Genomic DNA, 14,532 nt, shown 5'->3' on the forward strand with positions numbered 1-14,532 from the left:
GCAATGTGTGTTAGATAAGGCACAAGTAACGTTGGAACAGTATCCGGAGTCTATATAGAGAGTCACAGAAAAGAAACCTACGTTGGTATTGAGTCCTATATAAACACCAGGTATTGTTATCCACAGCTCTTCCATCTTCCTTTCACTCAGTCAATTGCTGACAGTCAGCTTTGATGTGCATCCACAGATTTAAAAACAAACAAACAAACATAAATAAATATACAGTACTCTCTTGGCACTATTTACTCTCAGTATTTGTGTACAGCAAAGGCCAAAAGTTTTGCATCTCCCTGTAGAATTAACTTATTTTGCTTCATAAAGTCAAATGAAACCTGCAGAATAATGTTACGTTAACATATTGAATTGTATACAGCTTTGTAGTTTTCCACATACTGACAAATTTGAAAAAAATGTGACATTTCGAAATCTGACATGAAATACTGTACTACTATTAAGGTTTCTTGTAGACTCTTGATGTATCATGTTGAAGTTTATTTGATTACATAAGAACATAGTTTACAAACGAGAGGAGGCCATACGGCCCATCTTGCTCGTTTGGTTGTTAGTAGCTTATGGATCCCAGGGTTTAAGTTTCAACAACATTACTGGGGAATTGGTTCCAGACCCTCGCAATTTTCTGTGTAAAAAAGTGCCTCCTATTTTCTGTTCTGATTACATGAGATAAATAAAAGATCTAAATATTTTTTTTTATATTCTCAACCTTAACATTATTTTTAATGTTTATGGTAATTCACATATGCAGGCAAGTGCTAGGTTGGAAGGTGAAAATGTAAACTTGGTGTCTCAAATAATTTTTTTTATGTTTACTGGGGGCAGTCCCTTCACAACTTCTTCATGCTCGAATTGGGTATATTAAGCCTGAGGTAAGTATGAAATTGAACTTTGCGACAGGTAGGGTTTTACAGTGTTAGCAACAGGCCTTGCACAGTACTTTTATGACTGTTTTATGATTTGTGTATCTGTAATGCTCAGTTAGTATTGATGTTTCCACAAGGAATCATCCCCATGTTTTAACAGCTGCCAGCAGGACAAGGGCTTGGAGAGATCAAATGCAACAGAAAACAGTTTGCACTTAAAGAACAGCTTCATATGTTCAGCTTCTTTTGAAGCTTGAAACTTAAAAATAGGATGTGTTCACACAGCATCTTCTACATTTCACACAAACATTTTATTAAATGGAAGAACGTTTCAGTGCGGTTCAGTTATATTATATATTATATATTATATATTATATATATGTGACGTGCAAAATACTGATTTGTTTCACTATTACTGACCAAAGGGAAGTCAATTCAGTCATTCATAATTCTAAAGTATCCAAATGCTAGACTATCCCCTGTAAGTTAAGGTGTGATCACTGTCTACCCACCCATCGTACACATATATAAGTTCACAGTATGTGCCCTGTTTGATGTTTTAATACAATTTGACCCCAAAGTAAAAAAACGGAATAATTGGTGCCCTTCTATAACCTAGATAGCAAGTCAAATGAAAACTGTGGCTCAATGAATCTATGTTCATGTGTACACTCTGCAAAGCCAGTCTTGCTTTGAACTAATGTTTTAATCTGTCTTGCCTTACAGAGCTGCCATGAACTCCATTCAGCAGTTAAAGGTTATCCTGAACTCTGCCAGTGACAAACCTTCCGAGAACTTGAAGAGGTATTTCAGTGTAAGTTGGTTGTAGTTGATGTAAACGGTTAGTTAAATGAATTGCAATCCAATTCCTGCCCATTGCATTTTACTTCCATTCTAGTTTTACTTTACTGAATCGTTAATAATTTATGAATTTACTTTTATCAGAAACACACTGGGGAATCGCCATGTGGTTATCCAGATCTTAATCCCCCCCAAAAAAGAAGTGTTTGATGCAATCAAGGTGGACAACCTACAGATAAATGTTTAAAAAAAAATTCCAGAGTGCTAGCAGTTGATTAAATAAACCAGTCAACTAACTAGGGGTTGATTTGCAGTTTTTAAAGAATTGCATCTTCCATGGGTGCTTTAATCCCCATAAACCCTTTAGATACTGTACAGTACAGGCTTGGTGTAAATAGACCAATTATTTATTTAGTAACGTGCTTCAGTTAATGGGTGGCAGTACACGAGTTGCTTCAGGCAAACGCAAACCATTTGTAAAGTTGAATCAGGTAGACAATGATGCTTGGTTTCATTTAAAGCAGACAAAGAATCATTAAAAAAGAAAAGAAAAAGCGACTCATTAGGCACCTCTTGGTTGCTCAGCAACCTAAAAAAACCAATGGTTTCTGCAAGTCAAACATTGCAGTTTCTTGGGTAATACAAATAAAATAGTCAAATTATAATGTTTCCTTTTGTCAGTAAAGATAATGGACAATGCATCAGTGAAAATGATATGTATGATTTATTCCAGGATGCTTTGTTTGATATATATTTCTGAAGAGAGTGGATGAGGGGTGGGAGAGGTGGATAGGTACGGGACAAGCGAGCTGAACTGGATTTAACTGGGCCCCTAATATATTGGTAGCTAACCAGCAAAGTAATGAAAAACAACAACCACCACATTGCACTTTTATATAGCGCCTTTCAAGGCCAGGTTCCCTCAAAGCGCTGAAAACATTTTAGCAGAACAATGTGATTAAAAATGAATAGTTTATAATTAATACAAAACATATTTATTAGTTGGCTATTTAAAATCAATTCACAATTCAAAATGCCTTTTCAAACAGATATGTTTTTAAATGAGATTTAAAAATTGGGGCAGACTCTTGTGGTAAAGAATTCCAAAGGCTAATGATCATTTAATTAGTTATTGCCGTGTCCTCTTTTTGCAAAGTTACTTCGTGCTGAAAGAGGTAAATAGTCATTTCCATTCTTCGTGTAGCTTTTTGTCCCTGGCATGCAGTGTTAACTGGAAAACAATCTCCCTTTGTCAATTTTGCCTTTTGAGTTTGAATACAAATATGAATACTGCTGTTTTGAATCTTCAGATTTTTTACCTGTAACTAACGATGTGGCAGGATGGTAATGTATTTTCATTGCTGTTTTCAGAACTGCACAGTGAATCCTTCAGAAGACGTCGCCCAGCGGGTGGAGTGTCTGGGAAGGGCTTTCAGTGACAGGTTTGCACTTGCCGTCGGACAAGGCTGTACGGAAATTGGATCTCAGGTAGTGAATGACTTATTGAACAAGTGTACTGCAGTGCTTGTGTGTTCAGCATTTCAGCTTTTTTTAGGATATGGTAGTAAAACTCCCATTGCATTTGCCTTTCTTCCTGTTCCAGGAGGAAATTATGCCTTATTCTGGAACGCAGCCCAATTTATCCTTCCTGTAAGCATCAGTCACAGTGACAGGACAGTGACAGCTATAGCAGAATGCCACCTTACCATCTAGTTAAATAGTGGTACCCACCAGACCTCTAGCTGTGGCGTCGTCTTATAAAGAGCCTAACCTTTCATTACCGTTCATACCATTAACCATTACATAGGGCAAAGCTGGAGCCAGCCATATGGCAGTGGCAGTATTCTATAACTTACCTTAGCAGTCTAGCAAGATTATTTATGGCAACCTTTTGCTGTCTGTCAAAAAATGGCTGAATCAGTTTCTTCTTTCAACACCTTGTGTGAGGCTTAGAAAAATTAGTTATCCACAGCTTCAGGGAATGCTAAAGGTTGAGGTAAAACCAATAAGGAAAATAGTTTAAAATTGCTTTATTTGTCTCACTCTCTAGAGGTTCACACTTGGTATCCGATTATACTACAGAGTCATGGAGTCAATGGTGAAATCAGTAAGTCAATCGGAATATATCCCAAATATAATTTTACCTTTCTGGGTGTATCTTTCTCTTCCTGTGGTATACATGTTTTAATTTCTCTCATTCTCTCTTTCTTAGGAGGAAGAGCGACTATCCGTACAAAATTTTAGGCAAGTCTCAAGGTCAGGTTTTCTATATTGGGTATTATTGATTTGTATTAAAATAAAAAAGCACACCTTTTTTCCCGATGAGTTTTTTTAATTTTATATTTTTATTATTTCAGCAAGCTGTTGAACAACAATGCCTTCCACACCTCATTGTTAGCCTGTGCTTTGGAAGTTGTCACGGCTACATATGGCTGTAAGTAGTTTTCTTCAATTTCCTTTGTTGCACACCTGAATTCAAGGTGCTCATCGTTGGCATTGAGCAACTGTAGTCAAAATGATGCATTTTCTAGTTCCTTTTTAAACTAATTGTGCCCCTTATACAAAGGATTCCAGTACAGTCACTGTACTGTGGTGTGTCGTGTTCTGGACGACTTGGAATGTGTGTGTGTGTCTTATGGGGTATGCATTAACTGCAGCCTTACATTTTAACTTATGTTTGAACTACTGTACAAAAACTTGGTTAGTCCTGTCTAAATAATATTATTATCTGGGATGTTGCTACACTCGGTGTAGTTAGCCACTATGTTCACAGAGTCTCCTCCCACTAGTACTAGGGTGTTCCATTTTTTTGTTTTCTGTTAATCTTCCTTTTTCTGTCTCTTGTGCTCTCCCTTTCCAAAGCTGACTCTCTCCAAATACAGAGTATTGTATTTATTAATAGATTTACCTTCCAAAAATTAATTTGACAAATCAGTAAATTGGTAGGTTAGGTTGAGGGGAACTAAGACGGTGCTGAGAAATCCTAGAGATCAAGAATCCATTTGCTTCATTTTAGTTTTTATATTAAAATGTAGATACATCTTCCTATTAAACCTAAATCTTTAAAAAATAATTACAAATTAACGATTTTTTGACATTGTCAGGGAGCCCTTTCAAGAGTGGTAGCACGTCTGTGACAGACCTCTCGTTCCCATGGATACTGGATGTGTTTGAGCTGAGGGCCTTTGATTTCTACAAGGTGATTGAGAGCTTCATCAAGGTGGAGCCTAGCCTTAAGCGGGATATGATCAAGCACCTGGAGAGATGTGAACACCGCATCATGGAGTCCATTGCCTGGAGATCGGTAAGCTGAGCCTTCAGGCTTTCCTCTGATTACAGGGTTTTTGTGGAAAGAGGAAAATGGCCGGAGCAAACCAGAAGTCTTTTATCCTACAGTGGTAGCTGCTGTTGAGATTTTAGTAAAAAAAAATGAAATAACACCCGTGCAGACACTTTTTTAAATGGGTTTTTAAGGTAAACGGTAGCAGGGACTCATTTAAAGTAGAGGTTTCCAAGACTCCTCCAGGATATCTTGTTGTTCCATTCCCATGGTTTGAAAGTCTGACAGGAGGTGGACTGATTTTTAAATCCTTTAGTGGGGCTGGGGCTTTCCAGACTAAGTGCTTGTATTTTGCTGCTTGCATACTCAAACAATCCCAAGAGGTCCCAAACAAATGGACACAACCTCATTTATAAGGCAGTGCTTGTCTCCAGCTTAAACATTCTTCTCTTTTTGTGTGTGTTTGCTGCCATTTGTGCCACCCCATATGGTGTAAAACCGCCGTTTTTAACTGCTGTCAGGAAACAAGAAATAAAACAAAACCAAAATATTGCCATCAATTACGAAGCATATTTGAGTAAGAAAGCCTCTGTGTGGGGTTAGTCTGTTGCTTCTCGTGATAGAAAGGTCTGTTTTGATTTGATTCACATGAACGGTTTTGCTTGGAATACAATATTGTCCTGACAGGAGTCAAATTCCTTTAATACAGGTGTTATGTTTGAGTGCAGTGTAGTGTTTACACCACTTTTTTTAAAACAGTAAAAATGAATACTTTTATGACTAATTTGAACTCATGACTCAAGACAACAAACCGTCTTGTAAGTTTTGCTTGTGTAACAGTATCTCAATATATTTTTTGCTCTACATGTTATAAGTATATCTGAATTTTGAGAGGGGCTTGATTGACTGCATTTGAATAGTATTTTTAGGAGCAGATTTTCAAAACAGTTCTGTTTTTTGTGCAAATTATACATTGGACCATGTAAAAGTGCTTGTGTAAGTTGTTTTTGAGTTGACTATTTTTGACAACAAAAAATGCTGAATTGGCCATGGGCAGGTAGCAGGGTGGACTTCCATCTACAGGCCACTCATGACTTGTAATGGTAAAAAAAAAAAAAAAAAAAAAAATGCATGTGCTTGGTTTGTCTAATTCACTTTTTAGAGAGTCTACCCAGCACTGATGACCAGATGTCACGCAAAGAACTTTCCAAAGCAACTATTTATCAGCTAATGCTCTACATATATTTTGCATTGAATCACAAACTGCTTGCAACTGTGTCAGCTGTATCTCGTTGTTACTATCATGACAATCTTCCATCATTACAGTATCTGTAGTACTATTGAAAATTCTGCCAGTGTAGTAAAATGAGGTTAATACCAGAGAACATTTGCAAAGCATCTGGATGTTTTTCATTTGCCAGTAATGACCTTCTTAGTTCCTTCTGTGCGAAACTTGCAGAGTGTTCACAGTTCACAGCTTATTCAGCAGCACTCAGCTTTGGGGAGTAATCTGGTTGGTTCCTGATCACTTTCTGAAGCAAGGTAAAACAAGCAAGTCTTCTAAATCTGAAAGAGATTGATATAGTGCTGAAACAGAAGGGTGTTAAAGCCTTTAATTTTCTGTGAATCCTAGGTGACACGATGAGTGAATGGTGTTTGTTGAGATATACTTTGTTTTTGATCACAAACACTTTTTAGTTTTTTTGCCAGATTTAATGAAGGTTTCTCTTGAGCTTAACTGCATACAATGTAAAGGTTTAGCCGTTTGCGTTGGGTGCTGCATACACATGTGACTGGGTTTGAAAGGAAGTGGTAAGAGGTTTTGAACAGTGTTGGAGGTGTCAAATGTGCAGAATTTAACTATTCCAAGAATTGTGTGAAAAAAAACAAGTGTGCACTTGAACCAGTAGATACAATTTGTATTACATTGGTCAAGGGTCTAAATTTCACAATGATTATTGGAAAGTGGTACAGTATGGATTAATAACTATTCACCTATAATAGTCAGTAATGTAATAGTCCAATGTATAACTGATAATTGTAACTCAATATTGATTCACATGCAGAAGGGTAAGACATGGGAATGGCATCTCTGACCAACTAGTTTGTAAGCATTAAGTAAATTGACATGTGAAAAGGATCTGTATCATTGGTATGGGCAGAGCTTATGGCACTTTTACTCTGAGAATTAAATATTACAACTGTGTCCCAAATATTAACACGGTTACTCTGTGTGCTCTGTCTGTCTATACAGTGAAAACATGACCAAAGTATGGCAGCCATATTTAGTCACAAGATGTGAAGTGTATCTTTAGATTAAGGAGATTACATGACACTGAAAATACAAAGGCCCAATCAGAAATGATTACCGAGATATGAACAGTGGAGGTGTGAATGCATATGTACTGAAACATAAGCTTCCCTCTTGATGAACAGCCAAATATGGTCTCTGCTGTCCACATACTTGTGGATTGTGCTTATGAATCATACTGGTATACAAGAATAGTGGAGGAGAAAAGACCAACATGATAGTGATGCATGGAGCAGTCATTCATTACACAATGACTTTTACTAGACGACGGACTGTGTGGTGGACATGCCAAGTATTCTAACAAGTGACAGTAATAAAAAAAAAAGTATATTGGTGACATACAACCCTGCCAGCGATGTATCAATGAAGAGGTATCTATATAATGAGTGTCTCGCCAGGACCTTCATATATGTTATGCAACTGTATAAAAGTTTGATGTACATATAGATGCCTCCATATACCCCAGTTGCTCTCTACAGATGTGCCATATATAAATACAGACGGATGGACATATGCTTGTACGTCCGTTTCAGTGGCCTTGGATGTGCATCGCCTGCAGGATACCACTACAAAAGACTAAGAAATGTTTTTTTTTATTTCTCTTAATGCATACAGTTCACTTTCAAAGACTGACAAGCGTGTAGTAACTTGGCCAAATGTCAATTACACCATTAGTTTTTATACCCACTCATTTTATAATCTTATTGCAGTTTTTACAGCAGCTTACATTAAACAGAGTATGTACTAAATATTGTTATAGGCAAATTAATTGCTTCTGTGAAGGTCTTGTAAATAGCACGACTAGTTTAGCTTAAACTTGAAGAATATCATACATATTGTGTTTGTGTCGGGCATTCATATTTTCACTAGTTAGTACTTTCTTCTATTGAGTTTCAACAACACCAGAGCCTGTTTGTGGCATTTAGTCAGAAAACTTCTGTTTAGAAAAACAAACTAATTCCCTTAGCAACATTAAGTTGCAAATACTTCTGGGTTGCCTTGTAAACTGTGAAACTAACCTGAAAGGTTGGGGAGGAAGCTGGTTGAAATAGATTTGTTTGCTCACAATGCAGTATTAGAAAGGACAACAATGGACTTTCCTTTGGCAATGATTTGGTGGTTTGTTTTTTTTGTGAAAAGAAAAATAAAGTACAATTGATTCTGTGTAAAGTGTGGAAAACATTGGGTTCACATTTTCTGTTCTTAATCCCCACTGGTCCTGGGTTCCTTTTTGTTTTTTAATTTTCTTTTTGTACGATAAACAAAATACAACACAAAGCCTCACACTGGAGTCCTCTGTGGATATAATCTCCTTATGGTGTTCATCCACTTGGCAAAAGTTCTCCTTTTTTTACAAACTCAAATATTTTGAGAAGCTAACGAACCTTCTTATCTGGTTTTGCCATCCTGCATTATCACATGTATTCTGTTTCTCTGGGAAAGCATGTATAGTACACACTTTCCATTATACAAGGACAGTTGGTTACAACAAACAAATAGCTTTATTTGAATCCTTACTTCAGATAATTATAAAATGTGTGAAGATGTTACGAATGGGCTGCTATTAGAACTCATCTTAACACTGAAATCACAAAAAAAAAGATGAACAACGAAGTGCATTTGTAGCAAAAGACATTGACACAGACTTATGGTTGAATCATTGGTCTAATACTAAGTTGTGTTTATATATAATATATACATACATATATATATATATATACATACATATATATATAATATATATATATATATATAAATATAAATAGTTCTACTGAAACTGTTGCTTTTTTTGCCTGAATACTTGATACCTAATGATATGCGGAAAATGTACTTCATCTGAGTGAAGCTGGGACTTGCTGGTTCATGTTTCTTCATTTCCTGGCAGTCGTTTGCATAGAACATGAACTGATTTGTGTTTTCAACAATCGCACTTCCAAGAAACGGCCAAGTAGACCGCCTTACTTGCACACTTTTTTTTTTTTTTAAATATATATTGTTACCCGTTGCTACTGTAACACCTGGATTACACCTTGTTGATTCAGATCTGTCCATAAATATGCTGAACTTTTTTTTGTGTAAATCTTTCTGCACACACTATGCTCACTGCTTCAAATGAGGGTCTTATGATGCCAAATTTAGACAGTTTGAATGGCTGGTCTGTGGTCAAGGTCACTTGGCATGTAAACCATAAATGTATATCTTTTTGTTGAAACATTTTCGAACTACTGACAATGTAATTATATAATTGTGCTGGTATCAGTAGTTCCATTACCCAATTCACTATTGAATGAGTTACTAGCTTCAAAGTGTGAATTCATAACCAAAAATAAACGTTGTTCATTTTAATTTTTTTATTTTTTTTTTTATACTGCATGCTAAAAATAAATGCTTGGCTGTTTCAATACAATTTGCTTCAATGATATCATTTTGAAGGCCACAAAATGCTAAGGCAATAGTACAGACATTTTCCCCAGTATTTTATAACTCATTATCTATATAACTGCAATTCTGAAAAAAGCACTGGCTTTAATGGCCAATGCCATGCTGCTTTTTTCTTTTAATGCGGAACAGTTTGAGAAGTAGGAGAGAATAAAATTGTAGAAAGGACAGTGAACGAATACTCACTTGTAAGTGCACCGTGCTAACGTAAGTGCACCGACCATTTTTAACAACCACCCTTTAACATAAGCACCAGCCTGTCTCTTCACTGACTTCCACTGCTGGCGGATGACTCTTTGTGAAACATCTTGTTGGAGAAGTAATAGATGAGAGGGTTGAGACAGCAGTTCATGGTGGCCAGAGTGAGCACCACAGGGTGCAGTGTCTGATTGATCTTGGCCAGGGTGCAGTTTTGGACAAGCTCTACCTTGGTTAGGGTGAACCAGAAGAGGTTGAGGTGATAGGGGGCGAAACAGATAAGGAAGACCATGATGACGGAGTAGATCATTCTCATGGTGCGCCCTTCCCAGGGCTTGATGGGAGCAAGGCGGGAGGGCTGGCGCAGGGTCCTGATGATGCTGCAGTAGCTGAAGAGGAGCAGGAACAGGGGCAAGAGGAAGGCAGCTTCCACTAGCAAGAGAACGACCAGGATGAACAGACGGTTCCTTCTGGAGGAAGGGTCAGGCAGGCAGGGCTGGTGGTGTGTGGCAGCCATGAAATGCAGGAATGGTAGGGAAATGCTGAGGACCAGGATAAGACACCAGACACCTACGCTGATTGCCCTGGCTGTCCGTACCTTCCTCAGCCGCTTTGCCAACGGGCAGACCACAGCAAAGAAGCGGTCCATTCCAATGCACACCAGGAAGAAGATGCCCCCGTACATGCTGATGTACTTGGGGGTGAAGGTCAGAAGGCAGAAGGTACGGCTTGGGGTCCAGCGATTTGCAGAGTGGTGATAGTAGTAGATCCGCAGGGGCAAGGAGGCCACGAAGATGAGATCTGCCACGGAGAGGTTAGCCATGTAAATCGCTGTGCTGTTGGCTGTCTTGGGAGAGCTGCAGAACCGTTGCAAGGCCAATCCGTTGCCCACCAAGCCAAAGATGAAAATGAAGCTGTACATGACCTGGTGAAAGACAAAGCGGTAGCTGGTGTCAGTGGTGCAGTTTAAATGGCTATTTGCCAAAGTGTCGTTTCCTGAATCCATGGGTCCTTATTGATGATACTTTGTCACTAACAGGTGTGTCGCATCTCCTAGATCTGATAGACTGGAGTGTGTGTATGCATATTGGAAGATCGAGTTGTGTGTGGTGGGTTGGGTTGGTTTGGGGGGGGTGGGGGCTCTTGACAAGCCAATGGAAACATAGATCAGTACATCCCTTTTTTTATAATTTAAGGTGCAAACAGAACCACAGCAGTTGCTGTGCTGTCCAGGAATACGGCAATAACCTTATATTTGCTTCAAATATTTGCAATGTGACGAGAGCTGGTGTGATCAGAAAATGTATTTCTAATTTGAGATACCCAAGTACGAGTGCAAAAACAAAACAAAAGACATTCCAGTTTTTATGTTTCCAGCAAGACAGCTCCCACAATAAGGTGGACATCTATCTGTATGAAAGGTTTAGTTCAGAGAGGGTACAAATGCAATTCCTTCATGCAAGACTGCAGGGTGTTTCTCTAAAACAATGTTTGAAATGAATTAGACTGAGTACTGAATTGATGAATTCATGAGCTTTTAAAGACCCAGGCATTAATGAAGAAAAAAATAAAATAAAATAGTCTGCTCCAACAAAAGACACGGTGAACATGGTACAATAAAATGTAGGCCTTCAGTACATGTAAGTTAAGATCTGAAAGAGAATTCTGTATGATAAAATTGGATAACGAAGCAGTGTGCAATGGCCTCTAAACAAGACCCAGTTGTGATTAATTTTCTTTCATGAATCGAAAATGTGAGCGTAATTGTCCCTATTTAATACCATTGAGATTTCTGTAAAGCTCACATCAAGCAGTGTAAATGATAACGGCTATCTTCAAAAAAAATTCACACAGCAATAAAATGGCATTCTATATTTGAGCAGCTGTGGAAATACCCCAGGTTGAGTCATTCTACTTAAGCTGTGATGTAGCCAGGTGGAATTGCAGTAGGTAAGGTGTGTCAAACAATACTTGTACTGCATGATAAATGCTGAAGCGATTGATTACTGTACAGCTCTTTCTCACATCTGTCTTGTACTGTGAAATACTCACGTAAACTCTTCCCTTTTGGCTTTTATTATCCTTGACTGCAGCTGTATTGCATCCCCCAAGGTCCTCGCTTCCCAGCAAACCGTAAGAATGCCTATTTGATATGCTATTGTATTAATGTGATTATTTACTTATCTGGCGTTTACTCTTTTCCCCTGGCAAAGCCTGTGTTTTCATGAAACAAATGCAGACATTTACATGTTTAAGCTAAAGCCGACTTTTCCAGCTTTGATTAATGACAGGATATATTATGTGGTTGCTTCCCCTTCCCATTCATTTAGACTCTTTTTTTTTTTTTCTGTCGCTGAACCCTTAAAACTGCATGTTAATTAATGGTAATTGTGAGAGAGGTGTTTAGCACCATGGGATAAATACTTGTGGTCTTCCAATTGGTTTGGAATATCTAAGACTGCACAATTACTCTTAAGTCTGGAAATGGCTTCCAATTGCTGAAGCAGTTTATTATTTGTTTATTTAACAGACGCCTTTATCCAAGGTGACTTACAGAGACTAGGGTGTGTGAACTATGCATCAGCTGCAGTCACTTATAACTACATCTCACCCGAAAGACGGAGCACAAGGAGGTTAAGTGACTTGCTCAGGGTCACACAATGAGTCGGTGGCTGAGGTGGGATTTGAACCGGCGACTTCCTGGTTACAAGCCCTTTTCTTTAACCACTGGACCACACAGCCTCCTTTACAGTGTAGTATGCATTCTTTGACATGAGCTGCACATTAGAGGACACTGCTTGCAGTTGAAATTGCTTCATCTGTTGCCTGGAACAACTTGTATGTACTTGTCATAGCTATCCTTTTCTGGAAACCCCTACAGGTTACCTGTTCATGTGGAAGAAGTGACACTTCTGAAAGCTTGGTGGTAATTCAGTTTGGCAGATCCATTTTAGGTTATCTCTGCTAGCTGCAATATTTCCTGTTTGCAGAATGTGTGTCTGCTTGTATGTATTTCATACATATATATTGGTGTGTGTGTGTGTGTGTGTGTGTGTGTGTGTGTATATATATATATATATATATATATATATATATATATATATATATATATAAAAATAAATATAATTATAAATTATTATACACACACAGTGCCTTGCAAAAGTATTCAGACCCCTGACCAATACTCTCATATTACTGAATTACAAATGGTACATTGAAATTTCGTTCTGTTTGATTATTCGTTTATTTCGCAGACGCCTTTATCCAAGGCGACTTATAGAGACTAGGGTGTGTGAACTATGCATCAGCTGCAGAGTCACTTACAACTACGTCTCACCCGAAAGACTGAGCACAAGGAGGTTAAGTGACTTGCTCAGGGTCACACAATGAGTCAGTGGCTGAGGTGGGATTTGAACTGGGGACCTCCTGCTTACAAGCCCTTTTCTTTAACCACTGGACCACACAGCCTCCTATTGATATTTTATTTTAAAACACTGAAACTCAAAATCAATTATTGTAAGGTGACATTGGTTTTATGTTGGGAAATATTTTTAAGAAAAATAAAAAACTGAAATATCTTGCTTGCATAAGTATTCAACCCCTGTGCTGTGGAAGCTTCCAGTTTACACCGATGAAAGAAATTGCCCTAACGAGGACACAATTACCTTACCATTGGCCTCCACCTGTGAACCATTAAAGTTGCTGTCACATTTTCTGGATAAAAACCCCACTGTTGAAGGATCATTGGTCAGGCTGTGAATCTGAAGGAAAATGAAGACCAAAGAGCATTCTACAGAAGTTAGAGATAAAGTAATACAAATGCATAGATTAGGGAAATGGTACAAAATAATATCCAAGTGTTTGGATATCCCAGTGAGCACAGTTGGATCAATAATCAGGAAATGGAAGCTGCATCACACCACCCAGGCACTGCCAAGAAAAGGCCGTCCCTCAAAACTCAGCGCTCAAACAAGGAGACTTGTGAGAGAAGCCACAGAGAGGCCAACAATCACTTTGAAGGAGCTACAGAGTTCAGTGGCTGGGAGTGGAGTAATGGTGCACCAGTTAACCATATCAAGATCTCTGCATAACAGTGGCCTGTATGGGAGGGTGGCAAGAAAGAAGCCGTTACTCAAAAAGTACCATCTGAAAGCACGTCTGGAGTTTGCCAGAAAGCATGAGAGTGACCCAGCTGCGATGTGGGAAAAGGTTTTGTGGTCAGATGAGACCAAGATAGAGCTTTTTGGCCAAAACCCAAAGCGCTATGTGTGGCGCAAACCTAACACTGCCCATGCCTCAAGACACACCATCCCTACAGTGAAGTATGGTGGTGGCAGCATCATGCTGTGGGGATGCTTCTCATCAGCAGGGACTGGGCATCTTGTTAAAATTGAAGGAAGAATGGATGGAGCAAAATACAGGGAAATACTGCAAGAGAACCTGCTTCAGTCCGCTAAAAAACTGAAGTTTGGGAGGAAATTCACCTTTCAGCAGGACAATGATCCCAAGCACAAGGCCAAAGCAACATTGGAGTGGCTCAAGAACAAAAAGGTGAATGTCCTACAGTGGCCCAGTCAAAGTCCTGATCTCAGTCCCATTGAGAATCTGTAGCAGTGTGGAGTAGC

At 38.5% G+C, this 14,532-nt stretch overlaps 1 protein-coding gene across 1 annotated transcript in view; it reads left to right on the forward strand.

The window, feature by feature from the left end:
• The window catches only part of LOC117407442 (retinoblastoma-associated protein), an 86,721-nt gene that overhangs the window by 20,480 nt on the left and 51,709 nt on the right, over positions 1-14,532 (forward strand). Inside the window, exons 12-17 of the mRNA XM_059028641.1 lie at positions 1,605-1,692; positions 3,051-3,167; positions 3,730-3,786; positions 3,892-3,935; positions 4,037-4,113; positions 4,784-4,983. Of these exons, the coding sequence (XP_058884624.1) occupies positions 1,605-1,692; positions 3,051-3,167; positions 3,730-3,786; positions 3,892-3,935; positions 4,037-4,113; positions 4,784-4,983 (583 nt within the window). The remainder of the gene's footprint in view (positions 1-1,604; positions 1,693-3,050; positions 3,168-3,729; positions 3,787-3,891; positions 3,936-4,036; positions 4,114-4,783; positions 4,984-14,532) is intronic.

The sequence above is a fragment of the Acipenser ruthenus genome, chromosome 8 (genome assembly GCF_902713425.1).
Source record: "Acipenser ruthenus chromosome 8, fAciRut3.2 maternal haplotype, whole genome shotgun sequence".
NCBI lineage: Eukaryota > Metazoa > Chordata > Actinopteri > Acipenseriformes > Acipenseridae > Acipenser > Acipenser ruthenus.